This window comes from Vicugna pacos, chromosome 25, assembly GCF_048564905.1.
Source record: "Vicugna pacos chromosome 25, VicPac4, whole genome shotgun sequence".
NCBI lineage: Eukaryota > Metazoa > Chordata > Mammalia > Artiodactyla > Camelidae > Vicugna > Vicugna pacos.
The window spans coordinates 37,794,867-37,816,545 of record NC_133011.1 but is presented as its reverse complement, the minus strand read 5'-3'; the positions used below and the strand labels follow the sequence as shown (position 1 = coordinate 37,816,545).

Sequence of the window (21,679 nt, the reverse complement as noted above, 5' to 3'; positions counted from 1 at the left end):
TGAGTTTGTCTCTGTTTTGTAATAAGTTCATTTGTCTCAATTTTTAGATTCCTTATGTGAGTGATATCATGTATTTTTCTTTCTCTGTCTGACTTCACTTAGTATGACAGTCTCCAGGTTTGTCCATGTGGCTGCAAATGGCATTATTGCATTCTTTTTTATGGCTGACTAGTATTCCAGTGTGTGTGTGTGTGTACGTGACAATTTCTTTATCCAGTCATCTGTTGATGGACATTTAGGTTGCTTAGAAGTATTTTTATTTAAACCAGTTGTTGAAAATTTTTGGTAAGCTATCAACCCACAGACCTACCTTAATATAAAAATGTAACACATTGTGTGCGATTTCAAGGTTACCTGTTTTAACACAGTTCAGACTGAACAGAAGCCCATTGTCTGGAGGTGCACGTGCAGAAGAGGGAGGGAAAAACCGCATCCTTGGTCTTGCCTCGCACGGGGACGATGATCGCTTTCCTGAAACCTCCCTAAAGGACGCTGTAGTTAGAGTCTTGGCAGCCGACGCCGTACGTGCTGTGTTCATCCAGGCAGAGAATGGGGCACGAAGCTGGGTCCAAGGTACTAGGATGCTGGAAACAAGATTAGGGAACAGGTTCCAGAGCCCCTGGAATGCTGTGTGCATTGGGGTTGGGGTCTGCAAGCCCCTGGACGTGGTGTTTAGTGTTCGGTGTGCAGGTACTTTTTTTTTTTCCGGAGAGGGGTTATGACTTTCATTTGATTATCAAAAGGTCTCCTAGCAGGAAGGTCAAGGACCATGGCTGTAGACAGCCCACAGCAGGAATCCAGGGTGGACTCTGAGCTTCCCCTGGGCAGGTGCACATCCTGCCCTTTCCCCTCCTCCTCCACCCCCTCCCTGCTAACACCTTTCCTGTGCGGGGTCCCCAGGGCCCGGAGCAGAAGCTTTGAGCTCCTTCTGTGTCCTCTTCCCTCATCCAGCTTCCCTTTGCTGCCCCATCTCTGTCTGTCCCCCCTAGCCCCCGGACTGGTTCCACACACGAGAACATGCTCTCTCCAGACGCTGAGTTTTGTTTTCGCCACAGACAACCCCGGGTGAGCACCAGAGAACAGAGGTCCGTGGTTTCCTGAGTGGCCAGGGGTCAGCCGCACGGGCGCCCGCAGGTGGGGGCTGGAGGCCAGCAGGCGCCGTCTGATGGGCGGGGCTTCTCCTCTCTTGCAGACCCACCGGTCACTCGATGGGGAGCGACGGCGGACCGCCTGTGTGTGTCACCTTCCCACCCCTCTGTAGCAAGGAAAGGCGCGTCAGCACCTCTTCAGCAATGATGATGAAACTGGTATTAACTGAATGGCAATTATGGATTTTTAACTCTAACTCACAGTAAACCAGCAAAAGCCACATGTGCCGTCAAGCAAAAGTCGTCGCTTTGCTGCGTGTCTCGTCTGATTGTGAGAGGTTTCAAGACCCCGTTTGTACAAGGAGGAACACAAGTGTTACTTGCCAGAGGAACACAGCTGAAGCAGAAAGAGAAGACGTCTTAATTTATCCTTAAAGATATATGATAGTATTATTTATATAGCTAGAGTAAATATATATATATTTTTTCGGTGGTGATGAAAATGGCCCCGCAGAACGCCGACTCAGAGTCTATGCAAGTTCAGGAGTTACCGGTGCCCCTGCCAGACCAGCAGAAACCCAGAGGCACGGAGGCCGAGACGCGGGATGAGACCGTCAGCGAGGGGTCCATAGACCGCATCCCCGTGCGCCTGTGGGTGATGCACGGGGCGGTGATGTTTGGCCGGGAGTTCTGCTATGCCATGGAGACGGCGCTGGTCACGCCCATCCTGCTGCAGATTGGTAAGTGCTGCCCAGGGAGTCCCCCGCGGGGACGGCGGCAGCCGGGCTGGGCATCCTCCAGGGCCCTGGGGACAGGTGTCCCCATCTTCTCTCCCTTCAGCCTCTTCCGATCCATTTCCTCCTGTTTTCACTGGGTACAGGGCGGGAACTGGTCCTGGGATGTTCACAGGGACTGAGAGGTTTTGGCCAGGCAGCGGTTGGGCGTCCGGGCAAGTGCGTTCGGCATTGATAAGCTCTAACCCACCTGCGCCCACCTCCCCCCAGGTGCCGTCTGCTGGGCCCCAGCCCGCCGTGGGGTCACCAGCTGTGTCATCCTGGGAACCTCCCTGCCCCTCACTCACTCGCAGACCAGCCCCCGGTCAGGTATGAGGCCATGCTTATGAGGACAATGCCCGGCTATTAGAAAACCCTGAAGAATGCTGTTTTCTTTCCTTCTCATTGCTGACTTAAATCTGAGTCCACTGTGGACTTCAGGTGGCTGAATGATGGGTATTCCCAGAAATACTGGGATTCTCAGAGACACACTCAGGCCAGCAGACCAAGCCTGGCATGTGAAAACACGGGCACCCCTTCCAAATTACCACTTGGGATGTGGTCGTGGTGTTTAATTTTCCCCAATGTGTAAGGTTTTAAAATCTGTGATTTTCCAACTTACGAGAGATCTGGTGGGGGGAGGGTACAGCTCAGTGGGGGAGCCCATGCTTAGCATGCGCAAGGTCCTGGCTTCAATCCGCAGCCCCGCCATTAAAAAATAAACAATCCAAACTAGTCACCCCCCCACCCCAGCCCCCAGAAGGAAGGTCTGGGTCGGGGCCCAGCTGCTGGAAAGCACGGCGCGTTTCAGAAGCCCGCGTGCGCAGAACAGGGTGTTTTTAGAATCTCTTTGTTTTGGCGGTTGTAGGAGTGTTTGTTTCTCCAAACATAATAAAATACTTGTTGTTCCGAGAGTGCGCACCAAGGCCCACTGTGGTGCCGAGCAGTTGGGGGCGTGGGGACCCACTGGTTTTGGTGGGGGCAGCGGCCTGGGGCCCAAGTCACGCTGTGCAGCTGTCCGGACACACCACTCATTCTCGGACCGTCTCCCGTCACAGGGGGTCCTGTGCCCGCCCCGCCCCTCGTCGCCCAGCGCATCACAAAGGAGCTTGCGTGTCCCTCCCCGTGTTTAGGTTGCTGTGTCTCCACATGTGTTCTGTTGGCATCCGCGTGTTTCATTCATCTTTAAAACCATGTGAGGCCTGAGAAGGCTTCCCAAGGTCCCAGAGGGCCAGCAGCCCAGGTGAGGTGCGGGACCTTCTGGAGAGTTCCTTCCTTTCATCTCTGTATTTCACCATCTCACCTTCCCCAAGCGCCCACCCGTGCCAGGCCACATCCCTCCCACGCGGCTTCCTCCGGGGATGCGGGCTGGGAAGGCCTCTCAGGGCGCCAGCGTGGAGAGGCCTGGTGAGCTCAGGAGCCGAGACCACCTCTGAGGCCAGACCCCGGGGTGGGCAAAGTCCAGCGGCCTTGAATTTCAGCAGACAGTCATTTTGTCCCTGGGTTGTGCAAGACGTGGGTGTGTGGGTTGAGGTCATTACAGAGGCAGCTGTGGCGAAGCCCAGGTGAGGGTTAGACTCGGGTACCGCTACGTAACTTCTCGACCACCTCTCACAGCTGTGGTGACACGCGCAGAGTTCACAACCTCTGGTGACTGAGAGGCACACTGACGGCACAAGCAGAGCTCTGGGAGCTGCTGTTCCCGTGTTCCTTTGTGGTCGGGTCTGTGTGTTGCGGCTCAGACCCTCGTACTGGTTCCTGGGAGTTTTCACACTTTTATAGGTTGTGCGTCTCGTTTCCACACAACTTGCATTTCACTGTTTGGTTGTAAGTATTTCATGTATCACATGAGACTTGTATCGATTTCAGATGATCCAGTATAACATGTATTGCTTACCTTACAGTATAATACACAGGCCGTACATTAAATGTAGCTTTTGAAAGTTACAGGTACGTCTGTTCCAGATACACTTCTGAAAACGATGATGGCGAACAGGAGAGCTGTCCCAGTAGGTGGCTGTGGCAGACTGCCCCAGAGGGGATGAAAGTGTCCCTGCCACTGACCCTAAGGACCGCACACACAGCTCCTGGTCCGCAGGAGGAGAGGGCTCATGGGCACGGGGTGCTTCTGTGGGTGAGAAGAACGGCACGCAACGGGAGTCATCAGACGGGGTTTAGATTTGTCCAGATGCCGAGAGGGGCTGTGCTGTAGTTGCCCTCTCAGGGGCCGCAGGGCGATGGAGCGCCCGGCCTTGCCGGAGGGCCTTGTCGGCCACGCCCAGGGCACTGTCCTCATCGCTGGGTCTGGGGTACTGACGACTGTCGAAGCTGGTGCAGAGGCAGTGTGCTCCCTCTCGAGGGGGCAGTTAGATCGCTTGATAGACGCCTACAGTTGTGCAGCCACCTCCACAGTTAAGACCAGGAACACTGTCATCATCCTTCCTACGAGGCCCCCCGTGTCCCCTCACGTCAGTCCACGCCGGCCCTCGGTCACCGCCAGCCTGCCTCTGTCACAGTTTAGCCCTTTCCGAAGTTCGTATGAGCAGAATCGCACGGTGTGTGGTCTGGTTCCTACCTGGCGTGATGCCTCTGTGGCCGATTCATCCATCCTGCTGTGCTGACTAGGGGTCCGCTGAACCGACACACCCCCTGTTTTCGATTCACTCATCAGCTGGTGGACATCTGGGCTGTTTCCATCTGGGGGCTGTTTTAAATAAAGCTGCTCTGAGCATTCACCTGCAAGTCTCTGTGTGGATGTGTGTCTCATTTCTCATGGGTAGAGACCCAGGAGTGGGACGCTGGGTCACGTGGTAAGTGCAGGTTCATGCTTAGAAGAGCAGACCCTTCCCCCCACTGTTGTGTGAGTGCCAGTTTCCCCACATCCTTGACAACATGTGCGTTTCCCTGATGAGTAGTAGCACAGAGTATCTTTTCATGTGCTTATTGGTCATTTGTATATCTTCTTAGATGAAGAGTGTGTTCAGATTTTTTGCTGATACTTTAAACGGGTTGTTTGTCATATGAACTGCAAGAGTTCTTTATACAAACTTTTTTTTTTTCAGATATGTTTGCAAACATTTTACCCCAGTCTGTGGTTTTCCTTTCTTAACAGTACCTTAAAAGCAAAAATGTTTCATTTACATGAAATTTGGTATATCAATTTATTTTATTCTTTTTGTTTTAACTGAGAAAATCTTTGCCTGACCCAAGGACATAATGATTTTCTTATGTTTTCTTCTAGGTGTTTTATAGTTTCAACTCTCACATTTAGATCTGTGATCCATTTTTTATTAATTTTTGTGTACAGTACGAGTTGGAGGGTCCCTCCACCCTTTGGCATGTGGAGATCCAGTTTTCCCAGCACCCTTTGTAAAAAGGCTGTCCTTTCCATTGAATTCCATGGCACCTTTGTTGACAGTCAACTGGCCACATATATGCAGGTCTATTTCTAGACTCTTTATTCTGTCCCATTGATGTGTTTATCCGCAGTACCACAATGCCTTCATTACGGTGCTTTACAGTACATCTTGAAATTAGCAAATATAGGTTCTCTAACTTTATTCTACCTTTAAAAACTTGTTTTGGCTGCTTTAGGCTTTTCACATTTCCATATAAATTTTAGAATTAGCTTAACCATGTTCTATCAAAAAAGCCTGCTGGGTGTTTACTGGTATTGTACCGAATCTGCAGGTGAATTGGGAGAGAATTGACATCTTGATGTTGGGATCTCCAATCCATGGACATGGTACCCCTTCTGTGTACATCTAGGTCTTTAGTTTCTCCTAGGTGCTTTTTGAAATTTTTAGCATATGGGTCTCACATGTATTTTAAGTTTATCCCCAAGTGTTCAACTCTGTTAAGCTATTGTACTGTTTTCACTTCAACTTCTGATTGTAAATCACTATATATAGAAATATAAAAATCTTTGCTGTGAATTGACCTCGTAGCCTTCAGTCCTGCCAAGCTCACTTAGCCTGGTAGCTTGTGATGTCTGGGAGACCTGGAGTGGTGCTCCTTCTGTCCTGGTATGGCTGATTTGTATCATCTCTTTATTTCCTCATCAGTCTGGTTAAAGATCTATCGATTGTATTGATCTCAAAGACGTGGCTTTTTATTTCATTGATTTCTCTATTGCTTGTCTGTTTCTTTTTCCATGATTTATGCTCTTCATTTTTCTCTTCCGCATACTTTGGTTTAAATTTGCTCTTTTTCTTATTACTTAATGTCAAGCTTAGAGCATTGGTTTTTAGATATTTCCTTCCTAATGAAATCATTTATTAGAATTTTTATTTCTAATAAATAAAACCACCATTACACAGAGGGGTCAGGAGTGAGTATAGATGGGACCCCAGAGACCCCTGCAGTGTGTGCTGTGATCAGCAGCCTCTGAGATGCCCCCGTGGTGCCCTCCACCTTGTTTTCTTGGCCTCGTATAACCCCTTCCTCTTACAGTTGTTTCTTGTGACCAACAGACTATGACAACAGAGAGGGATGTCACTTCTGTGACTAGGTCACAAACAGTTGTGGCTTCCATCTGGTCAGAAGGCGCTCTCTCTTGCCTTCTTGGCTTGTACACTTTGATGAGTCAAGCTGCCTTCTTGGAGAGACTCAGCATGGCCAGAAACTGAGAGAGGCCTCCCCTCCTGGCCGGTGGGGACCTGAGGCTCTCAGTCTGGGAGCCTGCGGGAAACTAGATCCTCCCATCAACCAGCCAGGTGAGCCTTGCCTTCCCCGTGCGGAGCCTCGAGATGACCACAGCCCTGGGAGAGACCCCACGCGGGACCACCCTGCCGAGCCGGGCCTGGGTTCCCGGCCATAGCAACTGCCAGGTGATAGATGTTCTGAGCCGCTCTGAGGTGCACGGCTTGTTGGGCAGCAGTGGGTAGCTGATGACACGTGCTCTGTTACTGGTTTTGACTGCACCGTTCCCCCTTCGTAGTTAGGAATGTAGTCTGTGTTTTCCCCATTACCTAAGTATTCATGTTAGAAAAAGGCGTAGAAGTGCTTTAGATGGAACACATTTGTATTGGTAAATATCTCAGCACATCTTTACATTAGAAAGTGGTTGTGTTTTGAAATATCAAACAATAGCAAGTCTGCCCTTTCTTGTTCATTAGACTGATTCTCCAGTGAAAAGGTTCCCATGGAAAATCAGCAAATGGAAAACTGAGAAGTAAGTCAGTTCAAACTCTGCCATCATAAAAATTACTAGAAAAGTTTTTCCACCCAGGAGTAGCTAGCCAGTTGAGAACATGCGTGTGACAGTTCATCTTTGACAATTTTCCGGCGTTGTTAAACCGGGACCATCCTGCCGTGTGTGCGCGCGCGCCAGTCAAGACATGAACGTGTGAGTGAAGAAGCCCCTGAGCTCCCAGCCCCCCATCTTGGGCTGTGCTGGGGTTCAGTGGCTGTTGACAGCAAGCACTCAGACCGAGCTCCCCCGCCAAGAAGGGCCCCCTGCAGGCTGTCTGTAGTCTCCAACAGAGCTGGGCCCCTTGGCCTCCAGCTGGTCTGCAGGGTCCCTCTGTGTCTGCTGCCCTTCCTCCGGGCTGGCCTCCCTGGGGCTCCTTGCAAGGTGCTCTGGCTGTGCAGTGTCTCCGCAACATACCCGTTTGGAAGAGAGGAGGCTGTGGGCTGCCATTTGGCCCCCAAGGCTCAGCGTCCTCTGCGCCCTGGGCCCCAGGACTCTGCTGAGCCTGGCTCTGGAGCGCACTGTGAACCGTAGCGCTCGTCTTTGTGGTGATGACGCAGGGTGTGGTTCTGGTTTCTCTTTTGCATTATTGGGTGGCACAGAGCTGCCCTGCCCTGCCTGGGCCCCCACCCCATGGTGAAATTGGGAGGGGGCCGCCTCTTAACCAGATGTTGGCTCTTGGAGAATCCATCTTTGCGGCCGGCCTTGTATCTCTGTGGGTACCAGCATCTCTTTTTTTCCTGCAAAGGCTCGCAGAGCTCGTGCTTTGGAAGAGCTCAGACCCGCCTGCGCGTGGCCTGCGCTCCCGCCCCGAGCCCCTTCAACATCCAGCCCTGTCCTCTGGGCGACCTGTTACGCTTGTCGCTTCGGCAGTGGCGATAGTTCCGATGCGATGACCCGCAGCCTGTCCCCAGGCCGGGCTTGCTGCGGTCAGTGTGTGCGTGTCCCCTACACTTGGGAGGCTCCGAGAGCCGTATTCGTGTCAGCTGTTCCTGTGGGTTGTCCCCCCTGCTTCCCGCCAGATTTCAAGTACCTTCAGGGCAGATTCAGACATGCTCACCTCGGTGCCCGCCCAGCTCCCAGGGTTTTCCCACACATGTGACACACGAGACTGGTGGCCCTGTGCCTTGTCCCTGTCCCTGTCCCCAGGAGCAGCAGAGAGCACAGAGCAGAGAAAGAGCCCAGCTCCAGGTCAAAGCGGAAAGCCTGTGGGTTTCTCTCCAGGCGTCACTGCATCACCCTGGTGGGCGCCCCCCTTGGCTCTGACTTTGCAGGAGGTTCCTGGCCGACTTGGGGCTGGTCCCATGTGTCTTCAAGCATCACCATCGTCTCTTCCTCACCTGTCCAGAGGCCACATTTGCTGTATTCTAGATTTCCACACCATCAAACATTTCTGCTTCTAGTGGGGACTTTTAAAACTATGTGCATTCTTAGGCTTCAGGGTGAAAGATTCAAATGAGGAAGATCAGAGTAGCTCCTAAAAATTGCTGTTTTGTTAGTGCCAAGGGGGTGTTCTGGTAAGAGCCTCAAACTTGGGCACAAGGAAGAGGGTGGGGTGTGACGTGCAGGGGCTGGTAGCCTGAGGCCATGCTGAGGCGTAGCAGCATCCGTGCCTACTTCCTGCAGGGCCGGTGGTCTGAGGGCAGAGGAGGGGCTGCCGGGAAGCTTCTGCAGACCAACTCCTGCCACGTGGCTCGCACCGGAGGTAGGTGCCCATTGTTTGCATGCTGCACACGTGTCTGTGTGCATGTGTTATATGCGTGTGTGCACTCACGCACAGCTGATGAACCTGGCCTCTCAGAGTTAGGATCAAGGGGGAATGTGAGGTCCCTCGTGAAGGAGAGGCTGGGAACAGCCTGCCCAGAGCCCTGAGCAGACCTCCCTAATGGGCAGGCACCCTCCTGGGCAGGTGGCTCCCGCTGGCACAGTCTGTTCCCAGACAGCCTTGTCCCTTGGGAGAGAGACCCCCCCACTCACCCCCATTGTTTCCCTCTTGGTTCAAGAAGTGTCCTCGAGGGAAAAGGAAAGTCAGAGGAAGAAGAGTGCCCTGTGGCCCCTCAGCCCACGGCGAGAGACTTGGACTTATCTCCTGCTGGCCGAAGGCGGGGGTGCCGCGGCCCCCGGGAGCAAGGGGGGGGGCCTGCAGGTTTATTTACGGGGAAGGTCAGGTCTTGGCTGTCTCATTCAGGGAGGGTGAAACTTGGTGAAACTGTTCATTTTGTTTATGCCCGTTTGTTTTTTAATTTTCCAAAGCAGAGTTTTTCCACTTTCTGTCATGGCTTAATGTGAGTCAGAATCCCTAGGATGTGATTTGTCAGAACTTGGAGCCCCCGTTTTCTTCCTGTGGGAAAAGCCTACCCTTTTAAAAGCCTGTCTTAAAGAAAGCAGCACAGCTTAAGTGCCTGAGGTGCTGGTCATTTCCCTCCACTCCCTGATTGTCAAGGCCGGGAGGGCAGCAGCGGAGCGGGAGCCCGCCAGCGGCCTCGCTGACTCATCGCACAATCAACACCTTTCTGAAATCCGGGTGCGGCCTTTCCCCCCCAGGGAGTGAGAGGTTACAGCCCAGCCCTCCAGGGACTCAGCGCCCCGGCTCTAAAGCTGTGTGCCTTCCCGTGCCACTGGCTGCAGTTCGCGGTCGAACCCCACGGGGCAGCGCCCCGCACCAGTCCGTGGGGAGAACTGAGAGGCGCAGGGTCACGCTGCGTCCGAAGTGAAAAGCGCCTCGTTATCCCGTGTGTGCGCCCGCGCAGGCGTCGCTTGCCCAGGTGGGCTCTCGCGGAGTCATGACTTTGAGCACGGTTGGGTCCCCTGCACCCTCCCCGAGTGGGCACAGATGTTGCCAGCAGGTGACCTGTCGTGAAGTTGAGCTACATTTTGCGCAATGCAGCTAACGTGGGCTTCCAGCAGGTGTGTGAATGCACGGAAGCACCTCTGTGGCTCAGGCTCGCTTGCCACCTTCCTAAGGATCCCCTGCTCGGGTGGGACACCCCGGGGCCTCCTGCGGGTAAGGCTCCAGATTGGTGCTCCTGTTCTGTAGAAGCAGACCCAGCACCTTGCTGCCCTCAGTTTCCTCTGTGCCAGAAGAATTCCTAAGGCGTACCTTTCGGGTTCATGAGGATCACCTGCCACTCCTTCATTCACGACCCTGCGTCATTTAAGGGCTGTTTCAAAGAATCAGGTGCAGCCCCCGAGGGCAGGGCTCTGCTCTGCCCCTGCAGTGTCCCCTGGTGTTGGGGAAGGGGTGTTCAGGCTACAGGGGGCAACTGTCCTGTGCAGAGAGCACTGGGCTCAGTGTCCTCCCCTTCCCCCGGAGTACCATCCAGTGAGCGGGGCAGTTGGGCCCACAGGGCTGGAGGTGCCGAGAAGGAGGGGGTGGTAAATGGCCGAGACTGATTGGGCCCTCGGGGACATTAAATCCAGTTGCAGGACAAATGCTATATGATGATCCACTTACACGAGGGACCTGGAGGAGTCAGATCCATGGCGATGGGAGTAGAATGTGGGGCGGGGGTGTGTGTGTGTGAATGCTTAAAGGGCACAGTTTCAGTTTTGTGAGATGATAGTCCCATGAGGATGGTGGTGGTGGCCGCACAGTGGTGTGGGTGCTCCTGGTGTCACTGACCTGAGCACTTAGAGATGGTTAGAATGAGGACTTTTACACGGCGTATGTTTTATCCCAGTTTTTCAAATGTGAAAGAACATCAGCTGGGCCTTACAGAATATCCAGCTGAAGACTGGACTTCCTGCTGACTGAGACTGAGGAAGCTTGAAGGGTGACACATGGCCCGGGCTGGGGGTCGGGTGGGAGACAGCTCCCGACACCTGCACATGGTGTCCGTGCCTGGGAGTCATGGCGTGAGCACCCACCCGGGCTGGGGGACCCTCACTCGGCCTCCAAGGCTCACAAGCAGTGTGCCAGAGGTCAGACACGTAAACTGGCAGAAGTTTGTCAGAGATCTCCTGAATTTTGCCTAAAATAATTAAGAAACTGTTGTGCAGAGCTCTTCTGTTTGGATTGGGAAGTCTAGATTTCCTCATGTTTCAGATCATTGTATTTTAGAAACAATGAAATGTCAGCTGCAGTCATTTTTCCCAAGGAATTACACGCCTGTTGTTCTCGCATCAAACGCTTGCTGAGTGCCTACCTGCCAGGTGCCGGGCACGGGGCCAGGGGCCGGAGACGCACTGGAGCAGCCTGCGGTCGCTGCCTCGCAGGGAGACGGGGCACGTCACGGACGGTTTATGGGGAGGGGGGTGAGAGGCTTGGAGTACATGTGGGAAAGCTGGCCCCCTCATTCCAGCCAAAAGGGCCAAAAGATTCCAGATCTGGGGAGGCGGCAGGGAGGTCATCCAGGCACTGAGCCTGTGCCCTGCGCCGTGTGCTGCCAGGGCCTGGGGTGCAGGTTGTGATTTATGGTCCCAAAAAGCAAAGTGAGAAAGGACAGAGTACTGGCCATTGCCTGCTCTGTCGACAGCAGAACAAGACAGGAGGCTCCCCGGCTGGGCACAGAAAGACGGGGCGAGGGGTGGGGGAGCTGTGTAGCGGAGGTGCCAGGCCTCCTAGTTGTGAAGAGTAAGCAGGGGTCTGCGAGTAAAGGCGCGTTGGCACATTCCGGGTTGTGGCACGGCAGGAGAGGCAGGGAAGAGAGTTGGGTGTGTTAGGGAGACTGTGACTAAGTCTGCGTGGCAACTTAAGGGTGTGTGAGCCTGGTGCAGAGTGGTGTGAGGGGAGATCTGGTCCCTGGTGGGCCAGAATCAGATCATAGGAGGCCTTATGTGCCACTGCAAGGAGGTGATCTCCAGAGAAACCTGAGCGAGTCTGCCTTTTTCCAGTAGTGCTCACAGGAGCCCAGGTAAAGCAGGAATGCTTTTTAGAAGTCTTAATAGTAAGCACTGTGTTATTATATTGTAGCCATATCCAAATGTGCTAGATCTTTGTAGTCTTCAAAATTACAGTAACAGGACAGGAGTCACGTACAGTCAGCCCTCCGTGCCTGTGGGTTCCACCAACTGCAGATGTAAAATACTCCAAAAAAATTCCAGAAGCTTCCCAAAAGCAAGATTTGAACTTGCTGTGCCAGCAACTATTTATATAGCATTTACATTGTATTAGGTGTTCTAAGTAATATAAAATTGCTTTAAAATACATGGGAGTGCACCAGAAATTGACACATTGTAACCGACTGTACAATTAAAAATAAATTAAGTATATGGGAGGATGTGCGTAGGTTATATGCAAATACTATACAGCATTTTATATAAAGGACTTGAGCAACTATGGAAATCTCGGGGGGGATCCCGGAACCCATCTTCTGCGGATACCAAAGGACTACTGTAACACTCAGGTTAAAGAAGACAGAAAAAAATTTTATCAGTTATTCCTGCAGAAAATGATCATTTGACTTTATAATGAACAAATGGTCTCTTAACTTTGCTCTTAAAAATAATCAGTATAGAATGTGTCCAGCAGGAAAATATTTCAGTTATTTCTGAGATGATGGTAATTTTGTCATTAAAAAATCAACAATTTAAATAAATCTTCAGCAAAACATGTGCACATGTCACATGCAATCATGTGGGAGTAGGAGTTGTCTTTGGTGCAAGATGGGTCGTTGCCCCCACCCAGTTAAATGAAGGGAGGACATGGGTGTATCTTACAGCTTACAAACTGCTGTAGGAACATCACAAACTGAGGGAACCTCCACCGACCTGCTGAATTGGAAGTAACTTGTTAGAAGTACTGTATCTGCAAATCTCGGTGAAGGTGTATCACAAAATGCAAAACTGGGTGGAAACTGAAAGTGTGAGTTTCAGCTTGAGGCGGTCAGGGCGGGCCGCCCGTGCACTGGGCTGTTGACTGTGGCGCGGGAGAGCCCTGCGCCTGGGCCTGGATTTCCCAGCCGGAGGATCGGTGGCAGAAAGTGCCCACAGTCAAGGGTGGGTCCCAGGCTCAGCATGGGGTGGCGGGAAGGTGCCGAGTCTGGCCAGAGGTTGTAAGGTTTCATCAATTTCAACCAAATCATGTTTTGCTTAAGTTCCTTTTAGCCCTACACATGCTCACGTTTTGCTGTTACTTTAAAGCATGATTGGCGGGCAGCACTTGCTATCTTGATGGTAAGTTTTGGGTCCATGAGGGGCCCCCGCACTTCCTCTTCCGGGAGCCTGGCTCTGAGCACTTCCCCGATCTGCTCGCCCTGGCGCACAGCTCTGTGCTCTGTGATCGCAGGGCTGACTGGAGGCCTTCGGCCCATTTCTCCCCGTGTTCTCTGCAGTAGAAGTGTGGCCTGTGTTCTTCACCTTCCTCTTTACTAGACTGACAGCAAAGCTCAGCTCCCCTGTGGCCAAACCGGAAATACAGTCTGCGGACCCATCTTGACCTGGGTTCGAGTGCTCCTCGTTGCTTGCGCCAGCACCCTGTGGTCCAACACGGCTCGTAAAGGGTGCCTCACCTGCATCTCGTGCACCTGAATCATTAACCTAAGTGGAGAGCAGAGTACGCGTCTCTCCATGTTGATTTTGTGTTGGTTGGTGCTCAGAGGTGCTGCCGTGGTCGCGGCTTCCCGGTGTGACAGCGGGGCAGGCCCAGCCCTCGCCTTTGCAGCTCTGGTGAGCAGAGCCCTGAGTGTGCAGGTTACCTGCATCCCAGCCCAAGGGTTTTGCTGTCACTGGAGGTGAGCCCACACGCGTGGGGAGAGGAGGCCAGCAATAAAGGGGAGGTCACTCTCTTCAACAGCTCGTCCCAAGGTCACCACGTGACAGCCATTGCAGGCCAGGGCACAGGCCCTGAGAGCCTGGCTGCTGGAGGAAGGGCCAGGGCTGAGCCCAGCGTGGGGAGCCAGGCCAGGTGTGCTGGCTTTCCCGTCACCAGGTCTGGGGCCCTGCTGCACTGCAGGCAGAGTATGGTGGGGGCCCTGGCCGGGGCAGGGCTGAGGAGACATTGTAGAGACCAGGAATCGGGTAAGGACCAGGACCGCCTAGAGCTGGCCCATCCCCCGACCACCTCTGGATCCCTTGTGTGGTGGACACGAGGTGCTGGTGGGGAGGCCAGGCCACCTGGGATCCCCATTTGGATGGAGAGATCCTAAGAGCGGTAACAAAAGTGATTTGTGATTTTTAAAAAATGTCAAAGTGGGATAATGAATAACGTACAAGGATTGAGCTGTGGGGAGGGAACAGACACAAGAGCCTGTCTCACGCTGGCCCAGGGACTTCACCTGTCACCTTTCAGTGCTCCCGAGGGTCCTAGACAAGACCTGTGCTAAGGGTGTCAGGGTCAGGAAGGGAGGTGACTTGCCCAGAGGTGGCCAGAAAGCATAGAATCAGAATTCAAGCCTCTCCGCTTCTACAAACCAGGCCACTTCCGCCTGCCCTGGACCAGGCCAGGCCGGAGGCTGCAGTGATGCTGGTGTGTGGTTCAGGAGGGAGCAGAGCTGCTGGAGGAACTTCCCCACTCTCGTAAGCGAGGTGTGCGGACCCCATGACCATGTTACGTGTTCACGATGTGCGCCTGCAGCCAGCTGGTCCCCATGACCCAATCCTGACGCAGCTCTGGAGGTGGCACTGTCTCCCCAACCTTTGCACCGGCAGAGAGCGGCTGATGCCCGGGCCTGCGGTGGGCTGCATCCTGGGGAGCTGCTGGGAGGAGAGACCCCTGCAGCTGGGCCCCAGGGAGCAGGAGGTGTGCCCACTGGCTTCCCAGAGGCTCAGTGCCTGCCTGCGTGTGGCCGGGGGCATCCTACTGGGCTGCTGAGGCTGCTCCTTGTCCAGACATAGGACCCGTGCCCTCACCCCAAGTTGTCGGGAAGCCCCCATGCAGGGCTGGTGGTGGCCGCACACGTTTATTCCCTTGAAACTAAGCCAGGCCTCAGGGCCAACACAAGGGGCTGGAGAATGTTAATTTTAGTGGAAGAAAGACCATTCAGAACCTGCTGGAACTTAATTAATGAATCCTTGAGTAAGTTTGGATGGTGCCATTTCTAAACTGTTGCCCCATCCTAAGTGACTGTTCTCAGATGGTGCCTTGAACCACAGGGAGCCTCTCGGCTGTCTTCACCGGAGTCTGCTCGCAGGGAGCACGTAGTGAATAAACTGAACGAACTTGGCTGCGCCTCGTGGCTCTCCATGGCACTGCTGTCCCTGGCGTCACTGGGTCCGGCCCCACGTGGCCCAGGTTCCCGCCCCTGCTCTTTAATGTCCGCGCTGTCTCTGTGCTCCCAGGCACGACCAGGCCTGGGCCGGGCACACACCCGCAGGGCCCTTTCTGTTGCACCTGGAAACGCCAGGAGGTGCTGTGCCAGGGGAGGCCCCAGACGAGGCATCTGAGCTGATTCCCCTTTCTTTCTCTTTACCTCCTCCTCCCTACCTTCCTGGGATTCTGGAAGGTTCCTTGCAACTCTGCAGCCCTCTTTCCAGCTGGAGGAGGTGTTGCCCTCTGCCCAGGGCAGACCCTCCTGCTCAGGGGGCCCCTTTCCTGGACTTCACACTTGAGCCTCTGCCCCAGGGCCTGGTGTGTGCTTCTGGAGGGCAGGACCCTTGCTTTGCCATGTCTGTAGCCCCCTTGGTGATGGTCCCCCACAGGGTTGGTTACATTCATCAGAGGTCACTCCAGGCTGCTGAGCGTTTCCCAGGGACCCGGTTCTCATGGGCTTAATGTTATCATGCAGTTTTTGTCTGCAGCACAAGCATATCTTGATGGGGAAGGCTTTGTCTATTGAGAGAAAGAATGTAGTTCCCATTCCCATTTCAGATCTTTTGTTAAACATTTACAGGCAATGTTCCCGCCCCCGCCCCTCCCCCAGGAGCACCAGTTTATCAAAAGAGACGCTGTGTTGAATGGGGGCGCCGCGCGTGACCGAGCGTGGTGGCGTCGCCCGTGACCTCACTCAGCCCGACGAGCGGTGACACACTCAGTGTTTCCTGTGAACGGGGAGCCTTCCTGGTCTCACCATTGTTGTTCGCTTTTGCCTGGAAGAAAACAAAAATTATTTACTACGCACCGGCACTGCGTGTGTTTAGAGCTTTGCTGGGAAATGCCACGTCCAGGGCGTCCCAGCGGCTGCCTCACCGGGGACGGGGTCGGGGACGGGGCTGTGTTCTCAGGGCTGGGCCTCTGGAGCCGGGCTCGCTCGCTCTGCCAGGGGCTGCTCTGGGGACGTGATGGGAAATGTTTATTTTTCTCTGCAACGTGCTGAGATGAGAGCCGTGGCCGGGTGTCCCCGTGGCACCCAGTGCAGGGTGTGTTCCCATGGCCCTGGCCACTCAGCCCGGCACAGACCCTGCCTGGTGGGCTTGCACACTCTCTGCAGCCTGGATCCCTTCCAGGAGGGCTGGGGAGAAAGTAATGGGACAGAAGCTACGGTCGGTCCCATCTGCTCCTCCTGGGCTCTCCTGCCTTCCTCAGCTTGACCAGCTTGTGGTCCCTGCCACCCGCCCCAGAGGGCCTTCCCTGGATTGTGGTGTCACATGTGGAGTGGGCAGGAGGAGGGAGAGCGGCCCCGCTGAGGGAGGGGAGGGAGCTGGCACCACTGCCCAGTGACGCTGTTACCTGGCACGTGGTTTTGGAGCCCGCTGCACACTGGGCGCTCTGCCAGATGGGCCAGCACTTGTGCCAACGTAGGGCCCTCTGGGCTCTTGGCCAAGTCAGTGGATGAGGATGGGCTGGGTAGGCAGGCGGGCAGCCTGGTGACCAGGAGGGCAGTTTCGGGGGGCTGTGGGTGTTAGCAGGTGGAGCAAAGGGGGCATGAGGAGGGAGTAGTTTACATGGGCAGGGGCAAGGGCGAAAGGGCATGTGCGCTAGGGTGCCGACTCCTGGGCCGGGTTCTCCCCAACACCTCCGCCATCTCCTCGGTCCCTCAGGGATTAGAGCATCGCTGTGAGCTGGGGAAGGTGAGCGGGGCTCCGCGTGCACCTGCGGCCCCTCCGCCCCTGAGGCCGGCCAGTGCTCAGACAGCCCGAGGCCCATGATGCTGGGTGGGACCCGGACTTGGGGTGAATTGCTGACCAGCACCCAGCTTGACAGATTTCCTAATGAGTTCCTAAGATTTGGTTTAAACTGGTAACTGTTTTAATTCTAGTTACCCAAGTGTTTTCAGAAAGGGGTGACAGAACTTCCCAGTTCGCACCTGTGAGCCCCGTACCTGAAAGCCACACCCTCGTCCTGTCATACCAGCCAGGGGTCATCTCTGTGTCAGGGGACCGGCCCACAGAGCCCCACAGCCCTGCTCCGAAAGGCTGTCTTTAGCAAACACACGGCACAGCTCACAGCTCACCGGAAAGGAGCCTTTGGGGGGCAAGCAGAGTGGTAGCTGGCTCTGGGGCATGCACTTGAACTCAGGAACCGGGCACAGGGGTGAGCCGCACTCTGACCCGAGCATTGCAGCTCCTGGGGTGAAGCACACACACACCTGCCAGTAGGACCTGGCGCCCACCACCTGCCAGGTGCCCGCAGGGGCAGTGCTGCCGCAGTGTGAGCTGTGATGGGAGGGCACCTTTGGGTCCGCCGCAGTTTTCTGGGTTCCTGATGGTCCCGGGAGTGGTCCCAAGGCTGTGCAGACTTCTGCTCACACTGTGCACCCTCCCTGGTGAGAAGCCTCAGTTTCCAGGGGGTACCGACGACAGAGGTGGCTTTCTCTGTCGCCTCACACAGCCTCCTTTCCATGCGTGTCCGTGTTGTAGCGTGTCCCTGGGAAGAGCGCAGGCCCCGCATCGGCCAGACCCCACGTGTCCCGCGCTTGCCGGCCCCTGTCGACTAGGGGGGACTGTGGGCCTGTCTCACAGGCACTCGCTGTGCCCTCTGCAGTCAGTCTTCAGATACTTCCGTCTGCCACAGAGCCCTGCAGCTCCGAGACGTTTGCAGGATGTTTTCGTGAGTTGGGGAGTGAGGACAAACAGCTGTCTTGTGACCAGGCTCTGTAGCCTCTCAGCTCTTGGTCACAACAGTGGGAATGAGACCACTCGTGGCCAGAAGGAAGTGCTTGGCCACTGTTTGTGCCTCGCCAGTCAAAGAGGCTGAATCTTCAAGGAACAATTTTATCCGTGCAATTTCCTTTCTCCCCGTTAGCACTGGAGAACTTCCCAGATACAATGGTGTGGCACCAGGTGAGTTTCTCACTGTTTTGTGGCTTTTTGCTTGAATTGGCTTCATGTGATGCAACACAGTGGGATTGGAACATCACTGGGTACCTGCCCTATTACTGCCTTGAGGACCCAAGGACAGAGTTGAGGGCATAGCTGGAGCCAGGGAACCCTAAATCCTGTGTGTCATCTCTGCTCATCTCTCTTGCTGATTCCTGAAATGTACATTTGTGAGACAGATTTCAAGCAACTCAGCTGAACTAAAAGAACAGAACAGAGATTTCTTCTACCTCCCATTGCAGGAGAGACAGTTTTGAGTCTGAGTCCAGCTGAGTTCATTGTTTATTAAAACAAAAATATCAATACTCTTACAAGGAATATAGCAGAATACAGAGTTTCTGCAACGCAGTGTCTGCAGCATGGCTCAGTAGCACGAGTCCTCGGGGCCGAGAGCACAGCCCTCATCAGGAGAGAAGGCCGCAGGGCGTGGGACTCCAGGACGACTGCCTGCCTGAGCGGGGATGATCAGACAGGCCTGCTCTGCTCCAGGGCATAAGGGAAAACAGCTCGTGATGGAAAGTAGGAAGTCCTGACAGAGGAAGGTAAGCTATTAAAAAAAAAAGATGAAAGTTCTGGAATTGAAAAATGCAGTATCTGAAATAAAAATTCATCAGATGGGGTTAAGGGCCACTTGGGGGACGAGAGAAAATTCTGTGGGCTAAGAAGTTGGTCAGTAGAAATGATACTGTGAAGAACAGAACAGAGACTGGGGGAAAACCAGCCCCTGGAAACAGTGGGACAGTGTCAGGAGGAAGGCCTGAGCTACGTGTCACCAGAGTCCCAGAAGAGAGGAGAGCGAGCGCGGCATAAAAAGGTGAAGTGAACAACCGCCAGAAATTTCCTAACTTCGGTGGAAGCTTAAACCGCAGATTCGTGAAGCACGGTGAGCCCCGAGCAAGGGGACTGTGAAGAAAACCAAACCCCGCTCAGGCTCCTCACCGTCCAGCTGAAAGCCATCAGCGAAGGGGAAGTCTTGAAGGCACCCCGGGGGAAGAAGACACACTTGAGGTTTGCAGTCACGTGCACCCTCACAGCTCTCTCCGCAGAGGACAGTCCCCAGGGCCCTGGGAGGAGAGGAGTTAACCCGGAGTTCTGGATCCAGCAGACATGTCCTTTAAGAAAAAAAGCGAACTAATGAGATTTCAGATAAAATGTAAGTGCAGCAGAGCTCTCAGAAATGCTGAAGAAACTAAAGACAGTTCTTCTGGCCAAAGGGAAGTGATGCCCCAGGGGGCCTGGGAGCTTCAGGACGCAGGGGAGGGTATGGACATGGTGAGATGGGTGGGTAAAAATAAAAGACAAGTTTCCTCTCAATTCTTTTAAAATAAATGATTGTTTAATACTACAGCAGGAAGGGTCGAGAGGTAAACAGGCAGAGAGAGCCGCGAAGCTTTTTTTTTTCAGTGGAGGTACTGGGGATTGAACCTAGGACCTCGTGCATGTGAAGCACACGGTCCACCACTGAGCTATCCCCTCCTCCAAACCCCCGCTTTTTTAGCTGCAAAGCTCTTATGTGACACGTATAACAGACGCTGACAGACTGAGAAGTTGACATAGAATGCAATCTCTAGAGCAACCACTGCAAAATAACGCTAAAAGGCTGATACATACATTGAAATGGAATGTGAGAAAAGAATTCATTTAACCCAAAAGAAGGCAGGAAAAGAGGAACAGAGACACAAGGAGGGGGCAGACAGAAAGCAAGCAGTAAAATGGGGGCCCTCACGTTGACCATGGTCAGTGTTACTCTGTATGTGACCGACCACACCAGCGAGGGGAGAGGTCAGAATGGATGAAACAGCAGGAACCATCCACCTGCTGTTGAAGAGAGACGCTAAAACGCTGCGTCGCAGAGCAGTGGGAAGTAAGGGAAGGACACAGGACGTATGCATCCCAGGCCAAGTGGACTTCAGGTAAAGACGGAGTATTGCTGGCAGTAAAGAGGGGCTGCTCAGGATGGAGGGGCAGCTCAGGAATGGGGGGTGCGTGCCTGAGACGAGCTGTGAGACGCGTTAAGCAGAGATGGCCAAAATTGAACACTTCCGCCATCATTGTTGGCGGTTGTAACACCCCTCGTTCAGCGGTGACAGGGAGCCTGAGCACAGCGCAGAAGACGGCGCAACACGGAGCCGCGTCCGGCGGAGGAAGTGCTCCCGGCTCCCCGGCCGCGTGTGAGTCCCGGCCCTAAGCCCCACCGCACACGCTCACCAGCGGGCCCGTGTGGCCGCGCTCCAACACAGCCGTACAGGCGCTGAAGTGGGAATGTCGTGTAAACCTTTTCCACGTTCCTATTTTGATCTTTTTCAACCATTTAAAAATGTAGCAACATTCCTAACTTGGGGGCTGCACAAAAACAGGCCACAGAGCTGGTCAGCCCTGGTCTGGAGCCTTGACCTCGAGAGGGAGGAGAGTGTGGAAATACAGCAGCGGTGGTGAGCCCGGGTCAGTGGGAGCTGCAGGCGCGTGGGAAGGCCTGGGGGGTGACCCCTCTGAGTTCTGACAGGAAGCAGGCAGGGAGCTGAGCACGTCCTTGTGCCCAGAGCAGGAAGGCCAGACCCCAAGGAGAGACAGGGAGCGGCAGGGTGTCGCTGTGTGTGCACGCGCATGCCTCTGTGTGTGTGTGTGCGTGCATGTGCTGCAGCTCTGCGTGGAGCCCCGTCACCAGGCTAGACAGCATTTATTAGTAAAGTTGTGATGTTTGAAATTCCCAGCGAAAGTCAAAGTCGGAGTCCATGCACCTTGAGAATGTTTTCCGTTCTTTCTGAAACTGACTGCGTCGCATTTGCTTAACGGTTGTGCGGGGCAGTCGTCTCCGAGAAGCCCGCTGCTCAGCCGTGCGCCTTACCGAGTGTGGCCGCTGTGGCTGCCCAGCTGTCGCTTTCCCCACTGCCTGACTTTGACGGCGCACGGGGACCCAGCCTGCTGTGTAAGCCACAGTGTGTCAGCAGAGCACACTCAGCAAGCCCCACGGGTCCTGAACCATCAGTACATTCTGCTGACTTGAAACAGGAACAAAATCCACCCCTCCTGAGGCTCTACGGGAGGCAAAGGTCGAGGCGGCACCTTGAAACCTAGGCTGGATGTGCGAGTGTTTTAGTGGGCGGGTTAGCAGTGGTTTTGAAAGGAGCCTCCCGCCTCCTTTGAAAATGATTTCCTCCTGCATAGTCTGTTTTTCTTGGTAGCTCAGCGCCTTTGGCGGTGTAAAGCATCAGCTAGATGAATTGCTGGCGTGCCAAAGCCCCTTTTATTTTTTAAGTAAACGCGTCACTGAAGTATGACATACAGAGAGGTGAACGATCCAAGTGTCCAGCTGGGCGAGTCGTCACCGGGGACCCCCTTCCAAATCAGAATCAGAACTTAACCAGCCTGCAGCCCATGCCCCTCCCAAGGGTGCCCACCACCCTGCCTTCTGCCGCAGAGATGCCGTTAGCCCTTTTGGACTTCACGTAAACAGCACCCCCAGCGTGTGCTCTTCTGCACCAAATGTGTGTGGA

The 21,679-nt window shown here is 54.2% G+C and overlaps 1 protein-coding gene across 5 annotated transcripts in view; it reads left to right on the top strand.

Annotated features, from left to right (window-relative positions):
• SLC45A4 (solute carrier family 45 member 4) overlaps nucleotides 1-21,679 on the top strand; it is a 69,477-nt gene that overhangs the window by 38,647 nt on the left and 9,151 nt on the right. For 4 of the 5 annotated variants that reach the window (XM_072949812.1, XM_072949807.1, XM_072949808.1 and 1 more), the window contains one exon: nucleotides 1,193-1,828. In XM_072949812.1, coding sequence (XP_072805913.1) covers nucleotides 1,585-1,828 — 244 coding nt within the window. In that variant the 5' untranslated portion in view covers nucleotides 1,193-1,584. Of the gene's footprint in view, nucleotides 1-998; nucleotides 1,066-1,192; nucleotides 1,829-21,679 lie in introns of those variants that run through there. The other variant, XM_072949810.1, reaches the window with a different exon arrangement.